The following is a 15,116-nucleotide window of genomic DNA, read 5'->3' on the forward strand; positions in this document are numbered from 1 at the left end:
AATATGAGCCAAGATTTGCAAGTACAAACTTGTTCCCAAGAAGGATTAAGTAGCATCTACTCACCTCAAAGTCAAGGAAGAGGTCAATTTCAGCAGGTGCATGTCATTTATATATAGTTGTAAATGTGAATGTTCCATTTCTGACTGGTGGGGAGCTTAACTTAAAGGAGGAAGCTTCATTCCGGGGAGATGGCCTTTTAATGAGCATACATGATATACTAATGCATGCAAAAGGGCTTACTGCATTGTTTGTCTGCCAAGTGTTGGCGGAATTGGAAGATTCCACCCAAGGTATGTACAAATACAAAGGAAAATAAAACATCATTGCCAGGAGCCAGGACAGAAATGTAAAGAAAAGGCTCCTAAAACTTAACAGGTACAACTGACTGCCAGCAACACCTTGTGTGAAATCCCTGACTGTAATAATCCCAAGTTGTTATTGCTTTTCTTCCCACACTGACTGGTGTACAATGCAGACTTTCATCTGTTCCTATAGCGTGATTTTACCTGGAACAGATCGCTAGCCTCTCTCCAGAGGCCTATACCTGACGAGTGCCAGTCCACATGACGCATAGCTTACCAGCAGTGACTCTCACTCTTACTGCCTGCTATTGGCAATGTTGGAAGGATTTTACAGGTTGGTACCCAATCTGTCGGCCACATTATAAACATACCTTCCTTGGCCATTGACTGCTGGGTTAGGACTCGAACTCAAAGCTTTTGGTTCAGAGGCAGGGAAGCTAACACCTGAGCCACAAGACCTCTACTGCTTCCAAGTGCATGCACACAAATATTTATAAATCTAAACTTTTTGCATGAATACTGCAATGAAAATGTATAACAACCTCAAATATACAGGGATACCGTTTTATGAATTTAAAAAGTAGTATCAAAGGAAAGGATTAATTTATGTCAATCAAAAAATGATTTTTTTCCTCGTGTGGTGCACCATTAGGAAAGTGCAATTTGTGGCAAAGAAAATAAGAGGTGGGATGAGAATCTCAAATGTTAAATGGGCGGCATGGTAGCATAGTGGTCAGCACTGCTGCTTCACAGCTCCAGGGACCTGGGTTCGATTCCCGGCTCGGGTCACTATCTGTGCCGACTTTGCACATTCTCCTTGTGTCTGCATGGGTGTGTTCCGGTTTCCTCCCATAGTCCAAAGATGAGCAGGTTAGGTTGATTGGCCAAGCTGAACTGCCCCTTAAGTGTCCTGGGGTGTGTAGCTTAGAAGGATTTGTAGATAAATATGTAGGGATACGGGGATAGGGCCTGGGTGGAATTGTTGTTGGTGCAGACTCAATGGGCCAAATGGCCTCTTTCTGCACTGAAAGGTTTCTATGGTTTACTTAAAGAGGAAAAAATAAGGAGAGCAAATATCAGAGGCACGGTCCTGTAACTTTTCCATAATTAGAAAAAAAGGAGAATGAATGAAATAATAAATAAATTTTACAAGGCTTTAAAGATTATGTTGCATTTGGAGTTTTATTAACAAATTTCCCTCTTTCTAGTCATACTTCAGCCTACGATATTTATGGGAGTTTACACAAAATAGTTGTTATTTAACGTGGGGGAAGGAGAACATTTCCAGATTGTTGCATGTTATTTTCCTTCCCCTCTAAACTATATCATTGGGAAATAAGGCATCGCTGGTGGTAGACCAATAAAGTAGTTCAAAATTCAAATGAAAATACTAACTAATTTTAGTATGTGAAATGACTAAATTGGTTTAAAAAAAACTTCAATCAGGCAAACAAGATCCTGAATGTGGCTCAGGTTCAATCTCTATTATAAAAACAAAGGTGGTGTGAAGCAAGAAAATGCATTCTACATTTGGAATTGTGCCTTGTTTAGTTTTTTTCATATGTCTATAATAAGGCTCGGAGATAGTATAATTCCACGATACACTGTCAAATTGCTTAATAATTGGCTTGGTTAATATGAGATCAATTTCATTTCATTGGCCCAGCAATCAGGGACCTGCAAACAGTTTTACTGCGATCCTCTGTAATAACAGAGGTCAATTTGACTTCCACAGTGAGCAATCTTCCATTGTTTAGAGATGAAGAGATTTATCTCTGCAACTTCTTACCTTGACGTCTTTGTGTGCCATGAGGACAGCAAAGTTTGTCAGATGATTGCAGGAGCATGTGGTATGTGTCCTGTTTGACCCCAGCATTCTGCAGCCCTGCGTGGACCAATACCCTGTCATTGTGCGCTTCGAGTAGCTCCAGAATGAACAATTTGGGTTAAAATTGTTTTGGAACTGAAAGAAAGAAATAAAAATGATAAAATTTTTCATACTGTGAAAAGTACCATCCCTCCCCCTGCGAACCAGTCCTTCAATATATCCATTCCCTTGGTCAAGAAGCAATCTGTTACATGTTATATTTTCCATGTGGAAGTTATAAAATTCAGATTGCTATCAAGCCCTTCACTATTACCAAATTAGTTCTTTGGTTTTGATTAATATGAAGCCACAACTTAAATCTACTCTGTAACAACCATCTGCTTCATTTGCAATTCAGATCAGGCAATTTAACAATTCCTGCCAATCGTGCATTACAGTGACCCCATTTGATTATTAAAATGGAAATGGCCATTGAACACTGAAGATAATTGAGAGTCAGCAGGCCTGATTTTAACAGGTTACATGGAGTATGTATTACTTAGTTGTATTTAGTTGTTTACCAGCAACAGTTTAATAAGAATTCATAAAAAGCTAGCCAGCCAGAATGGAATTAAAATGGATAAAATACTGCCTTATCTTTGAAGGCATTACTGATATATTAAAGTGGAGCTGGCTGTGCTATAGCTGGTTTGGAATTTATAAAAGCTATTGGCAAATTCCTACATGCAAAGCTTTTAAACTGAATTTTTGAGAATTGAGAATAAAATGTCATTACGGTTAAAAGAAAAGGACTGACAGCATTGGTGAGAGTCATGGCGGAGTGGGGATAGGCGTTGAGAGGAGTTCTGCAGAAATCATTGCTGGAACTCTTCCTTTTCTCACCGGTGCAAATAGCATTGGCAAGTCTGTCAAACCAACAGCAGAATGGGGAAAGCCATGGGGACAGAAGAGATAATTAATGGTTTGAAGGAGCTTTAGAATAGTTGCAAAATTGGACAGACGAATCAAAGTTATTAGCAAAAAAAAACATAATTACATGATAAATTAAATGCATTAGCACAGAAACCACTGCATGAGAAATATCTCAACAGTTTCTGAATAATAATAAACTTTTAAATGTGTTTTTATACATGTATTCATAATATTAGCAAACAGCAGAAACTGTCCCCTTAGAAATGGCAGATTTTGATTATCAAGGTGATTTGAAAAAGTAATTAATATATCTTGTTGTTTATTTTATCATAGCCAAAGTAGTAAATTACAATTCTCACATTTTGGCATTTATGACAGTGGAAGATCTTGGTTAAGTTCATATTAAAATCTCTAATAGCAAGTTAAATGCAGAATAGAACACTGCAGCTGGGAAGTCTATTTAACTTGCAAACCAAGAGGATGATTCTGAGGCCACCCACCCAGCAAAACAGTGCCTTAAAAAAATGAGGAAGAATTTACTGTGGTTGTTATTGGAACAGGTGGCTCCAATATAGTTAATTGAGGTATTCAAATCAAAATGCTCTCAGATACCAATGTAATTTTAAGCATTTTGTCCCCTCCATTGCACTGTTCCCACAAAATTAAGGTGGTTAAAATCAATTCCGTTGGGTCAAAACAGTTCAGTTGTCTATTCTACCCGAATTCTTTTTCATCATTATTTAGAGCACCCCAAACAAAAAAGAACAGTTTACATGGACTTTATCATTTTAATAGATGCTTGCAAATTGTCGTCAGATCTGGCTGACATCACAATGTTGAAAATCTTTCTCTGTTTCTATCAAATCAGGACACATCAGAGTGAAGATTCAAGCAATACTAACGGTACTGGAACATTTTGTGAAGACTCATCAACTTTCAAGCAAACTATTATGGAGAAAATCAATACATGGATTCAGAATCTGGTTATGCTTTAAACATTCCTTTAGTTGTTAAAATAATTGATGAAACAAGACTGTAATTTCCAGATGGCTGGCTGTCAATTAGGCAACATCCAGCCTTTGGCTCCCAATGTCTGGGGCTCTGAGAAAGTGTCTCTCTTCACCAGTCAGGTAAATTTCTATTGTAGTTAACAAGACACCAGGAAATCAGGACACAGACAACCTGGATAGTTTTTGGAGATATTTTGCACAATATCAAGTGTTTATTGGAACATACATGACAGACCATCATATATGTTTCCACATTACCTTGTTACCTCTATTTACTTTCTCAGACAAACAATCATGTATCACAAATGATAATCTCTGGATTATCTCTATCTGAGCCACAAGAAAATTCCTTATGGTCAATGTGGGGAATATGGTAAGTGCAGTGGCAGTATCACTGGATGAATCATTCAGAGTCCCAGGCAAATGCTCTAAATTCATGGATTCAAATCCCTCAAATGGCAACTGGTGGAATTTGATTTCAATAAATAAAATCTGGAATTGTAAACTTGTCTCAGTAATGGTGACCATGAAACTATCATAAAAGCCCATCTGATTCATTAACATCCCGAAGGGAAGTAAATCTGACATCCATGCCCGGTCTGGCCTACATGTGAAACTAGACCCACAGAAACATGGTTGTCTCTTAACTGGCCTCTGAAGTGACCTTCCAAGCCACTCAATTCAAGAACAATTAAGGGTGGGCAACAAATGCAGACACCGTCAGCGATGACCAGAATAATAACAAAAAATTACAGATTAGAAAGCATTGATCAAAGATTGTTGCCGGATAAATGGGTTTCAGTTCGTGGTGCACTGGCACCATTACTAGGGAATGAGGGAGCTGTTCTGTTGGGGTGGGGTTCACCTTAACTGTGCTGGGACCCTGACTGGAAAAATGAATACGTAACAATAAGGCTCTAAACTAAATAATGGGATGGAGTCTTCAAGTGAGGGGAAATTTAGAAAGCTCAAGAGAAATGACAAAGCAATAGTGAATGATTGGATCATGATACCCAGAATGTAGCACAAAGAGACAGGCTGGATATGAGAATAGTACATCAGCAAAAAAATTATGGAAAAATAGCAAAAATATAAAAAATGAAGACTCTTTATCGGAATATATGTGGCATTTGTAACAAGATAGATGAGTTCACGGTACAATTAGAAATAAATGGGTCTAACCTGATAGTCTATAAATTCCCTACAGTGCAGAAGGAGTCATTCAGTCTATGGAATATGCACTGACTCTCTGAAAGAACATCACACCCAAGCCTAACCCCCATCCTATCCCCATAAACCCGAGTATTTATCATGGCTAATCCACCTAACTTACACATCTTTTAACCATGAGAGGCAATTAAAGCACCCAAAGGAAACCCACAAAGTGATGTGGTTGCAAGGTGATCAAGGTGAAGAAATGAGTACTCATAGATTCTTGACATATTAGAAGGGCATGCATAAAAGAAAAGAAAGGAAGTAGCTCTGTTAATAAAGGTTGTGACCAACGCTGCAGTGAGAAACGATCTTTGCTTAGAAGGTCAAGATATAAATCAGTTTGGGTGGAAGATGAGAAATAGCAAATAAAAGTTACCAGTAGGAGTAGTTAAAAGGCCCCCTAAAATAGCTACACAATAGGACAGCACGTATATCAAAAAATAAAAGGTGCTGCAATAAGGTGGCAGTGGTTAGCAAAGCTACATCACAGCGCCAGGGGCCTGGGTACGATTCCAGCCTTTGGTGACCATGCAAACTCAACACATTCCTCCCGTGTCTGTATGGGTTTCCTTCAGGTGCTCCGGTTTCCTCCCAGGGTCCAAAGACTTGCAGGTTAGATGGACTGCTAATGCTAAATTGTCGCTTAGTGTCCAAAGACATGTAAAGTTAGGGGGATTAGCGAGTAAGTACATGTGGTTCCAAGGTTAGGGCAGGCAGTGAGCGTGGGTAAGGTGCTCTGTTGGAGTGTCAGTGCAGGCTCGATGGGCCGAATGGCTTCCTTCTGCACTGTAGGGATTTTATAATATGTACAATAATCATGGATGGCTTTAATCTTCACACAGATTTGAGAAATCAAGTTGGTAAAGGAAGCCTTAAGTGCAAGTCCATTAAGCATGTTCCGGGCGGTTTATCGGAACAATACATTGTGGAATCAATCAGGGAACAAACTAGTTAAGACTAGATAATATATAATAAGATACATTTAATTAATAATCTCATAGTAAAGGATCCTTAGGGAAGAGTGAAAAGCATTAGGGAACCTTATACCTTACCATTCTAAAGGTCCCATTGTTCAAGAATTAGTAAAATGTAATACCAAGTGTAACTAATTGACTGGTTTAATGTCAATCAAGGAATAAAGGATACAAAGAACAGCATAGACCACAATTGCAAAAAAGGAAATGCTGGAAAATCTAAGCAAGTCTGGCAGTATCTGTAAAGAGAGAAAGGAGTTGACGTTTCCAGTCCAGATGACCCTTTTTCAAAGCTTTGACAAAGGGTCAGTTGGGCTCAAAAGAACAAAGTACGAAGAAAATTACAGCATAGGAACAGGCCCTTCGCCCTCCAGGCCCGCACCAACCATGCTGTCTGACTGAACCACACTGCTGGGGATCATATCTCTCTCTTCCATCCTATTCATGTATTTGTCTAGATGGCCCTTTTAACTCACTGTCTTATCTGCTTCCACTACCTCCCTGGCAAAGAGTTCCAGGCACCCACCACCATGTGTAAAAAGAATGCCTCATACATCTCCTTTAAATTTTGCCCCTCGCACCTTAAACCTATGCCCCCAAGTAATTGACTCTTCCACCCTGAGAGAAAGCTTCTGCCTATCCACTCTGTCCATGCCCCTCATAATCTTGTAGACTTCTATCAGGTCACCTCTCATCCTCCATCATCAGCTCCTCTCTTTCCTCACAGATGCTGCCAGACCTGCTGAGATTTTCCAGCATTTTCTCTTTTGGTTTCAGATTCCAGCATCCACAGTAATTTGCTTTTATAGGCCACAATAGGCTGGAGTATGCTGAGGTAGTAGAGGGAGACGCATGTAGAAACTAAACATTGAACGCTAAATGAATCCATTTCCTCACTCACATCAATATGTTTTAAGGTAAAAATCACGGGGGCTGCCAGATAAATTCGACTGCTTTCTTTGTTTATTGCTGCAGAGACGACCTGTGAGTTGACTATAACAGTGTGATTGGTTGACATCGCCTCACTTCCAAGCTTGAAGCTGGCATTCTCTGTAGAAAGATAGCTTCCCAGATTATTGTAGAGGACGAAAGCCACTCTTATCTCACCTGCAACAAAGGGATTAGATATATTGCCTTTACTGACATTTCAGAAAATGGATGTGGAGAGATTATTTAAAAATAGATTGAGAAAGTAATTGTGCCTTCTTGAAAGCCTTAATTCAGTGCAGTTTCACCCTTTCATGACCCAAAAGTTCACCCGGCAGAAAATGTTGCACTTTGGCAGCGTTAGATTAATCCAATTTCCAAACCTAATGCTCTGTAAAGTTACAGAGGGAGCGTCCAACCATGATGAAGAAATTGTCTGAATCAAGAATCTGGTTTGAGCTCATTTGACCAACATAAGTGCAATATTTCTATTCTAATGATTGCTGTTTGCCCTTTAGAATTGTTCCACAGACTTTACAACAATAAGAATTTAGTTGGACTCGAAAATGAAATCTGTGCTTAAGCAATGATATTTCGGTTTCCTTATTATTTGCAAAATACTCTTTGCCTGTGTTGTTCAAACAGGGCTCTAACTATATTTGGAGGCAAAATAGGAATGGATGACATCAATAAATTTGATCCCCTCCAGCAGATTACCGACCAGTAAGTAAAGATAAAGATCTTCCACAGGTATCTTGGGCCCATGTTAAAATGAAAATTAACCACAAAAAAGCTTGTTAAGCCCTTGTTAAAGGCCAATCATTGGAAACTCACAGTGATTTGCTTAGGGGATTTATGTAGAAATTGAATTATGGAATCTAATTCAGACTTGTGAGTTAGTTACGTGAATGAAGGAGAATGTTGTAAAGCATCTGTGCAGCTAACACTGTAATATAATTTAGATGTGTTTAGGTAAAGTTACCGTAGTCACAGGTGCCTATAGGTTGCTCTCCCTCTTGAGAGATAGAGCTGACTGGTGGTGATTTAACCTGAGGATCACCACATCTCAGGGAAAGGACAAGGTTGAGAAGGCACACCTTCATGAGTAATCTCAGTACGGGGATTAATGCTGTGCTATTGGCATCCCGAACCAGCCATCCAGCCAACTACACAATAAAATACAACTCCTCAGATAATTCTGATTTCAGTATTTTATAAAGTCGAAAATGCAATTTTGTGTGTTTAGTGCACAAACATCAATTATAGTTTGAAGGAAATTTAGAAGTGAATCAATTGCATCAATGCGTAGCAGTATGCTGATATGATTCAGTGATGTAACTGCTTGAACCAAATCTGACTGATTTTCAAAACCATTATTTCTTACAAATAACGAACACATGTTAAGTTATATTACAGAGGCTGAAATTCAACATTTAAATTATTAGGGAGCTTATATTATTTTCATAGAATGAATAAATATATTTTGGAGCATTTATTGACAAGTATTAAATAAATTGGTGAAAATCCCAATCATTTGTTTTCCCCTCATTTGGTTTTTGAGCATGGACTGAAGGAGTGCTGTGTTAATTCAAAGTAGGTCCATGATTTAGTAAAAAATATATATATGTTTTACATATGGGGTGTTCTGAATTAAATGACTAGCTCTCCTTCAGCAACATGCTGATTTGGAGAGATGTGGATTTCTCTCCCTCCCTGTGCTTTAATGCTGCTAATTAACCCCTTCAAATTAACCCTGTTATATGGACAACAAAGATTCACACATCTGCTCCTTATGATTCCTTGGCATATCATTTCAAAGTAACAAATTCAATTAAACCTTACCATGGCGACCATTCTTTTTCAGAGTACTTGCTGAAAGTTGGATGGAGTTTCCATTTATTCCATTTTGCGGAAATTGCAGATCCTCCAACATTCCATCTGTACTCAAGCGGGCAACCTCTAGCACTACCACCCCAAGAGAGCACAAAACAAGTAATTAGTCTCATGGAAACAGGACATTTTCAACATAATCTACAACGCGCACAAGATCCCTGTCTATTGTTCTATATTAGGATTTCTTATAACTCTAAACTATATTCTCAGCTGAAAGTGAAGTTTTGAACCAAAATGTTGATAAAATCTTAATTAAAAATAAAAGATCCTCTCTAATGGTGGCTGGCTTTTGATATGTTTCAAATGGAACACACAATTCTACGTGGCCCAGCATGTCAAAGTTTATGCTCCATTCGAGCCTCTTTCCATCTCGCACATCACTTCTAAAATGCATCCACTTGATTCACTTTGTGTCTTTTTTATTATAATGGAAGATGTGATACCGTGTTTTCTTATCTCGATGCAGGGCAAACGCACACTGGCTGGGAGAAACTGGATGCATGTGGGTCCCGAATGCAGAGAATCTATCCCCACTGTTGTCAGCTATTTTTTTAATCAATGCAGGAATGGGAGCAGGTCTCAAATCTGCACATAGTACATTCAGGCTCCACTACAGGGCTGGGCACTTTAGAAACCCAGCAATTCTCATGGAATCCAGCCAGCTTAACATAAGAACATAAGAAATAGGAGCAGGAGTAGGCCATCTAGCCCTTCGAGCCTGCCCAGCCATTCAACAAGATCATGGCTGATCTGTCGTGGCTCAGTTCCACATTCCCACCCTCTCCCTATAACCCTTAATCCCCTCGTTTATCAAAAACCCATCAACCCGCGTCTTAAAAATATTTAGCGAGGCAGCCTCCACCACCTCAACGGGCAAAGAATTCCAGAGATTCACCACCCTTTGAGTGAAGAAGTTCCTCCTCAACTCTGTTCTAAACCGCCCCCCCTTTATCTTGAGGCTGTGCCCCCTAGTCCTACTATCCTTTCTGAGCGGGAAGAGTCTCTCCACCCCTATCCTATCCATCCCATTCATCATCTTATATGTCTCAATGAGATCTCCCCTCATTCTTCTAAACTCTAACGAGTACAAGTCTAGTTTATTCAGCCTCTCCTCATAGCTCAACCCCCTCAACTCCGGTATCAGCCTAGTAAACCTCCTCTGCACTCCCTCCAAGGCCAAAATATCCTTGCGTAAATACGGCGACCAAAACTGCACACAGTACTCCAGCTGCGGCCTCACCAATGCCCTATACAGCTGCAGCAAGACCTCCCTACTTTTATATTCAATCCCCCTCGCTATGAAGGCCAGCATCCCATTCGCCTTCCTGACCACCTGCTGCACCTGCAGGCTGGGTTTTTGCGACTCATGCACAAGGATGTGATTTGCAACAGCTCAGTGACATCACGGGTTATGGGGAGCCTCCGTCTGGAGTTAAGAACCTTTAGACATGTGAGTTCAAAAGGTGCTGCCAACATCACATGTCATTATGTAATGTCATATGATGAAGTTAAATATGTCATTAATATAGTGATTAACGCTCTTGCTTTGTTCTTAACGAAGGGGATTTATAAGGGTAAATTATGCTTGACAAATGCGTTAGAATTTTTTGAAGATGTAACTAGTAGAGTTGACAAGCAGGAACTCATCAGTGTGGCATATTTGTCCTTTCAGAAAGCGTTTGACAAAGTCCTGCATAAGGGATTACCATGCAAGCGGTAGACAGAAGGGAACCGGTGGATGTGGTGTTTTTAGATTTCCAAAAGGCGTTTGATAAGATGTCTCATAAAAGGTTGCTACAGAAGGTTAGGGTGCACCGAGTTGGGGGTAAGGTGTTAGCGTGGATAGAGGACTGGCTGTCTAATAGGAAGCAGAGTGTTGGTATCAATAGGTGCTATTCTGGTTGGCAGTTGGTGACTAGTGGAGTGCCGCAGGGATCGTTGCTGGGGCTGCAACTGTTTACCAATTATATAGGTGATCTGGAGGAGGGGGCTGAGTGTAGGGTGACGAAATTTGCTGATGATGCGAAAATGAGTGGAAAAGCAAATTGTGCGGAGGGTGTGGAAAGTCTGCAGAGAGATCTGGATAGGCTGAGCGAGTGGGCGACGACCTGACAGATGGAATACAATGTTAGCAAATGTGAGGTTATCCACTTTGGCAGAAATAATAGTAGGAGGGATTATTATTTAAAAGGCGAAAAGCTGCAGCATGCTACAGTGCAGAGGAACCTGGGGGTCCTTGTGCATGAGTCGCAAAAACCCAGTCTGCAGGTGCAGCAGGTGATCAAGAAGGCGAATGGGATGTTGGCCTTTATAGCGAGGGGGATAGAATATAAAAGCAGGGAGGTCTTGCTGCAACTGTACAGGGCACTGGTGAGGCCACAGCTGGAGTACTGTGTGCAGTTTTGGTCACCGCACTTGCGGAAAGATATATTGGCCTTGGAGGGAGTGCAGAGGAGGTTCACTAGGCTGATACTGGAGATGAGAGGGTTGGACTATGATGAGAGGCTGAATAGACTGGGTTTGTACTCGTTGGAGTTTAGAAGGATGAGGGGGGATCTTATAGAGACATATAAGTTAATGAAGGGTATGGATAGGGTAGAGGTAGAGAGATTCTTCCCGCTTAGAAAGGACAGCAGGACTAGAGGACACAGCCTTAAGATAAGGGGGGGGCAGTTGAGGAAGAACTTTTTCACTCAAAGGGTGGTGAATCTCTGGAACTCTCTGCCCGTTGAAGTGGTGGAGGCTACCTCGCTGAATATATTTAAGTCACGGGTAGACAGGTTTTTGATAGACAAGGGAATTAAGGGTTATGGGGAGAAAGCGGGAAAGTGGAACTGATCCACTTCAGATCAGCCATGATCTTATTGAATGGTGGGGCAGGCTCGAAGGGCTAAATGGCCTACTCCTGCTCCTATTTCTTATGTTCTTAAGATTGGGGGAAGTGTATTGAGATGGATAGAAAACTGGTTGGCAGAAAGGAAACAAAGGAGTAGGAATTAATGGATATTTTTCAAATTGGCAGGCAGTAACAAGTGAACTGCCACAGGGTTCGGTGCTGGGGCCTCAGTTATTCACAATATATATTAATGATTTGGACCATGGAACAAAATGTAACATTTTAAAGTTTGCAGACGACACCAAGTTGGTTGGGAGAGTGAACTGTGACAAGGATGCAGAATGATCCGGACAGGTTGGGTGAATGGGTTAATCAATGGCAGATGCAGTATAATTTGCATAAGTGTAAGGTTATCCACTTTGGAAGCAAAAACAAGAATGGTTGTAAATTTGGAGAGGAGAGTGTGCAGTGGGACCTGGGTGTTCTTGTGCGCCAGTCACTGAAGGTAAGCTTGCAGGTGCAGCAGGTGGTAAAGAAGGCAAATGGCACGTTGGCCCTCAGTGTGAGAGGTTTTAAGGACAGGAGCAAGAATGTGTTGTGCAATTTTACAGGGCCTTAGTGAGGCCACACCTAGATTATTGTGTGCAATTTTGGTCTCCTTTTTTGAGGAAGGATGTTCTTGCTCTCGAGGGAGTGCAGCGAAGGTTTACCAGGCTGAGTCCGGGGATGGTAGGGCTGATATATGAGGAGAGATTGATGAAGTTAGGATTGTTTTCACTGGAGCTTAGACGAATGAGGGAGGGAAATCGCTGTAAAATCCTAACAGGACTACACAGGGTAGATGCAGGGAGAATATTCCCAATGGTGGGGGAATCCAGAAGCAGAGGTCACAGTCTGAGGATTCAAAGTAGATCATTTAGAACAGAGGTGAGGAGACATTCCTTCATCCAAAGAGTGGTGAGCCTGTGGAATTCATTACCACAGGAAATAACTGATGTCAAAACATTGAATTTATTCAAGAAGCAGCTGGATATAGCTCTTGGGGTGAATGGGATCAAAGGTTATGAGGAAAATGCAGGATTAGGCTATTCAGTTGGATGATCAACCATGATTGTAATGAATGGAGGAGCAGGCCAAATATCTTCTGTATTTTTAGGCTTAAAAGAAAAGGGACAATTACATTCACCAGCATTCAGTTTTGGGGGTTGGTTTATACAGCTGACCAATGGAATTCCAATTTGAAAGCTTGGGGATTGTGGGGTTGATGAGTTATGTAGGCAGTTGAGGGCCTCACGCTCATCTACAGAACTGGGATGATGTCGAGTGAATGGAGACAGGCCTTCTAACCTGGCCATTTGGGCACCAGCCTGCCTCCATCTCAGCCTTTGCCCTGTTTCGCGAGGTTGCAGTCTCAACTCCAGCCCGCCCCTCACTCTGAGGGAGAAAAACATGATGAGCAGGCCTGGCCAAATAGGAGGTGAGTTGGCACAGTTTGTTAGCATTGCTGCCTCTCAGCACCAAGGACTCAGTTCGATTCCAGCTTTGGGTGATTACCTACACATTCTCATGTGTCTGTATGGGTTTCTTCCCAAAGTCCAAAGATGTGCAGACTGACCATCCTAAATTACCCACCTTAGTTTCCCAAGATGTGTAGATTAGCAGTGTACCCACATTAGCCATGTAAATTTGTGGGTTACAGGGATAGGGCGGAGGAGAGGGCCTGGGTAAGATACTCTGTCAGACTCGAAGAGCTGAATGGCCCCCTTCTGCACTGTAGGGATTCTATGATTACAACATTGGGAAATGGCCCGAGCTTTGATTCCTGCCTCAAAAAACCCTCCCTGCTCACATTCAATTAAATTCTAAATGTTGGACCAAGAAGTTTCCTACTTGATTTCTTCTGTGGGTTACAAAGGCTAACACCAGTCTGCAGCAATGGTGGCACTACAAATGAAGCCTTTTAATGCTGGTTATGATTGTGAAGGAAGTTCCATACATGGCACTGAGAACACTTATGGCAATTTGATTGAACCTTTATGAAAGACTTTTTTTAAAGCAGACTTAGTGTGAAATAGTTGAACATATAGTTCAGGCTGCACATGCTCAATATATTTGCCTTTGTGTTACTTGCATCAACATTTTCTGGAACACCTGTAATTTAAACTCTTTTATATAAAAATAATCATGGCATGAAGAATTGGCTGTTCACTTACAGAAGATTAAACAAATGTCCTCTGAAACTATCAAGCATTGCTATGAAGTGATTTCTCAACTGTTTTGACCATAATATACCTTTGACAAGACACTCACATATGTTGTCAGTGTTTTCTCGGACTATGTCCGTCTTGAGCAGATTGTCAGCAAGGACAAAGGCGCCTTGCTCCACTGTATCCAGTAACAGGGTGGCTGCTCGCAGCTGATCACTTGTCATCAGATCCTTCCATGCCTCCAGAGCTTGAGGTTGCAAAAGGTTGTTAACCGTCTCCACCATGGCCTACAGATCAGGGAGATAAATGACACAGGATTTCAATTTTACCCACTTGAGGACAGCCATGGATACATGCCACAACAACCCACATAATCTCAGCAACATTGTCATGGGGAGTCATGAAGCGGAAGATGAACAGATCCCTACAATGGAAGAAGAGCAGCAGCAGCCATCCTTGCATACCTCTCATGTCTACAAGGATTGTCAGTAAAGCAAAGCTGAGTTTCAGAATAATTCTTCTCTTCACTGTCAGAAACAATGTTCTCCTTATTGCAGGTTCAAACTAGACGTGTGCAGAAGACGAATGTGTAAATGTAATTCTGATGTATTTACAATCAATATACAGCAAGGAACGAGAAACAATCTTCCTGCATTGAACATTTGGAATGACAGGGAACTTTAGCAGCCTATTAATCTGCTTTCGCTCAAGTGGGCTAGTAAAATGGAATTTCTTTTTGCCTAAGGTAAGAAGCCATTGCCTCAGATGCAGCTGTTATCATTCAGGCAGGCTGGCTGAACTAGTTTGCTGGTACTTGCTGAGGAACATCTTGACTTTTCCAATAAACTTTTTCAAGCAGAGCATTTGAGTGAGCAAGATACATTTTTAGCATTTTAATGCAATTTCATCTTTCTTCGGGGAAAAACCAATCCAATTGAGGTCATTTCAAGCAGGCCCAAGCATTTTATTGGCACCGTGTTGTCTATAACTGGTATCCTTTTGGCTCCTAAG

The 15,116-nt window shown here is 41.0% G+C and overlaps 1 protein-coding gene across 3 annotated transcripts in view; it reads right to left on the reverse strand.

Annotated features, from left to right (window-relative positions):
* Window positions 1–15,116, reverse strand: part of LOC145342927 (adhesion G protein-coupled receptor L3-like) — a 937,845-nt gene that overhangs the window by 135,409 nt on the left and 787,320 nt on the right. For all 3 annotated transcript variants that reach the window (XM_080188553.1, XM_080188552.1, XM_080188551.1), the window contains 4 exons: window positions 14,209–14,392; window positions 9,012–9,134; window positions 7,144–7,349; window positions 2,093–2,266 (listed from right to left, as the gene is read on the reverse strand). In XM_080188553.1, coding sequence (XP_080044679.1) covers window positions 2,093–2,266; window positions 7,144–7,349; window positions 9,012–9,134; window positions 14,209–14,392 — 687 coding nt within the window. The remainder of the gene's footprint in view (window positions 1–2,092; window positions 2,267–7,143; window positions 7,350–9,011; window positions 9,135–14,208; window positions 14,393–15,116) is intronic.

Source organism: Carcharhinus amblyrhynchos, chromosome 5, assembly GCF_965287045.1.
Source record: "Carcharhinus amblyrhynchos chromosome 5, sCarAmb.v2.hapA, whole genome shotgun sequence".
NCBI lineage: Eukaryota > Metazoa > Chordata > Chondrichthyes > Carcharhiniformes > Carcharhinidae > Carcharhinus > Carcharhinus amblyrhynchos.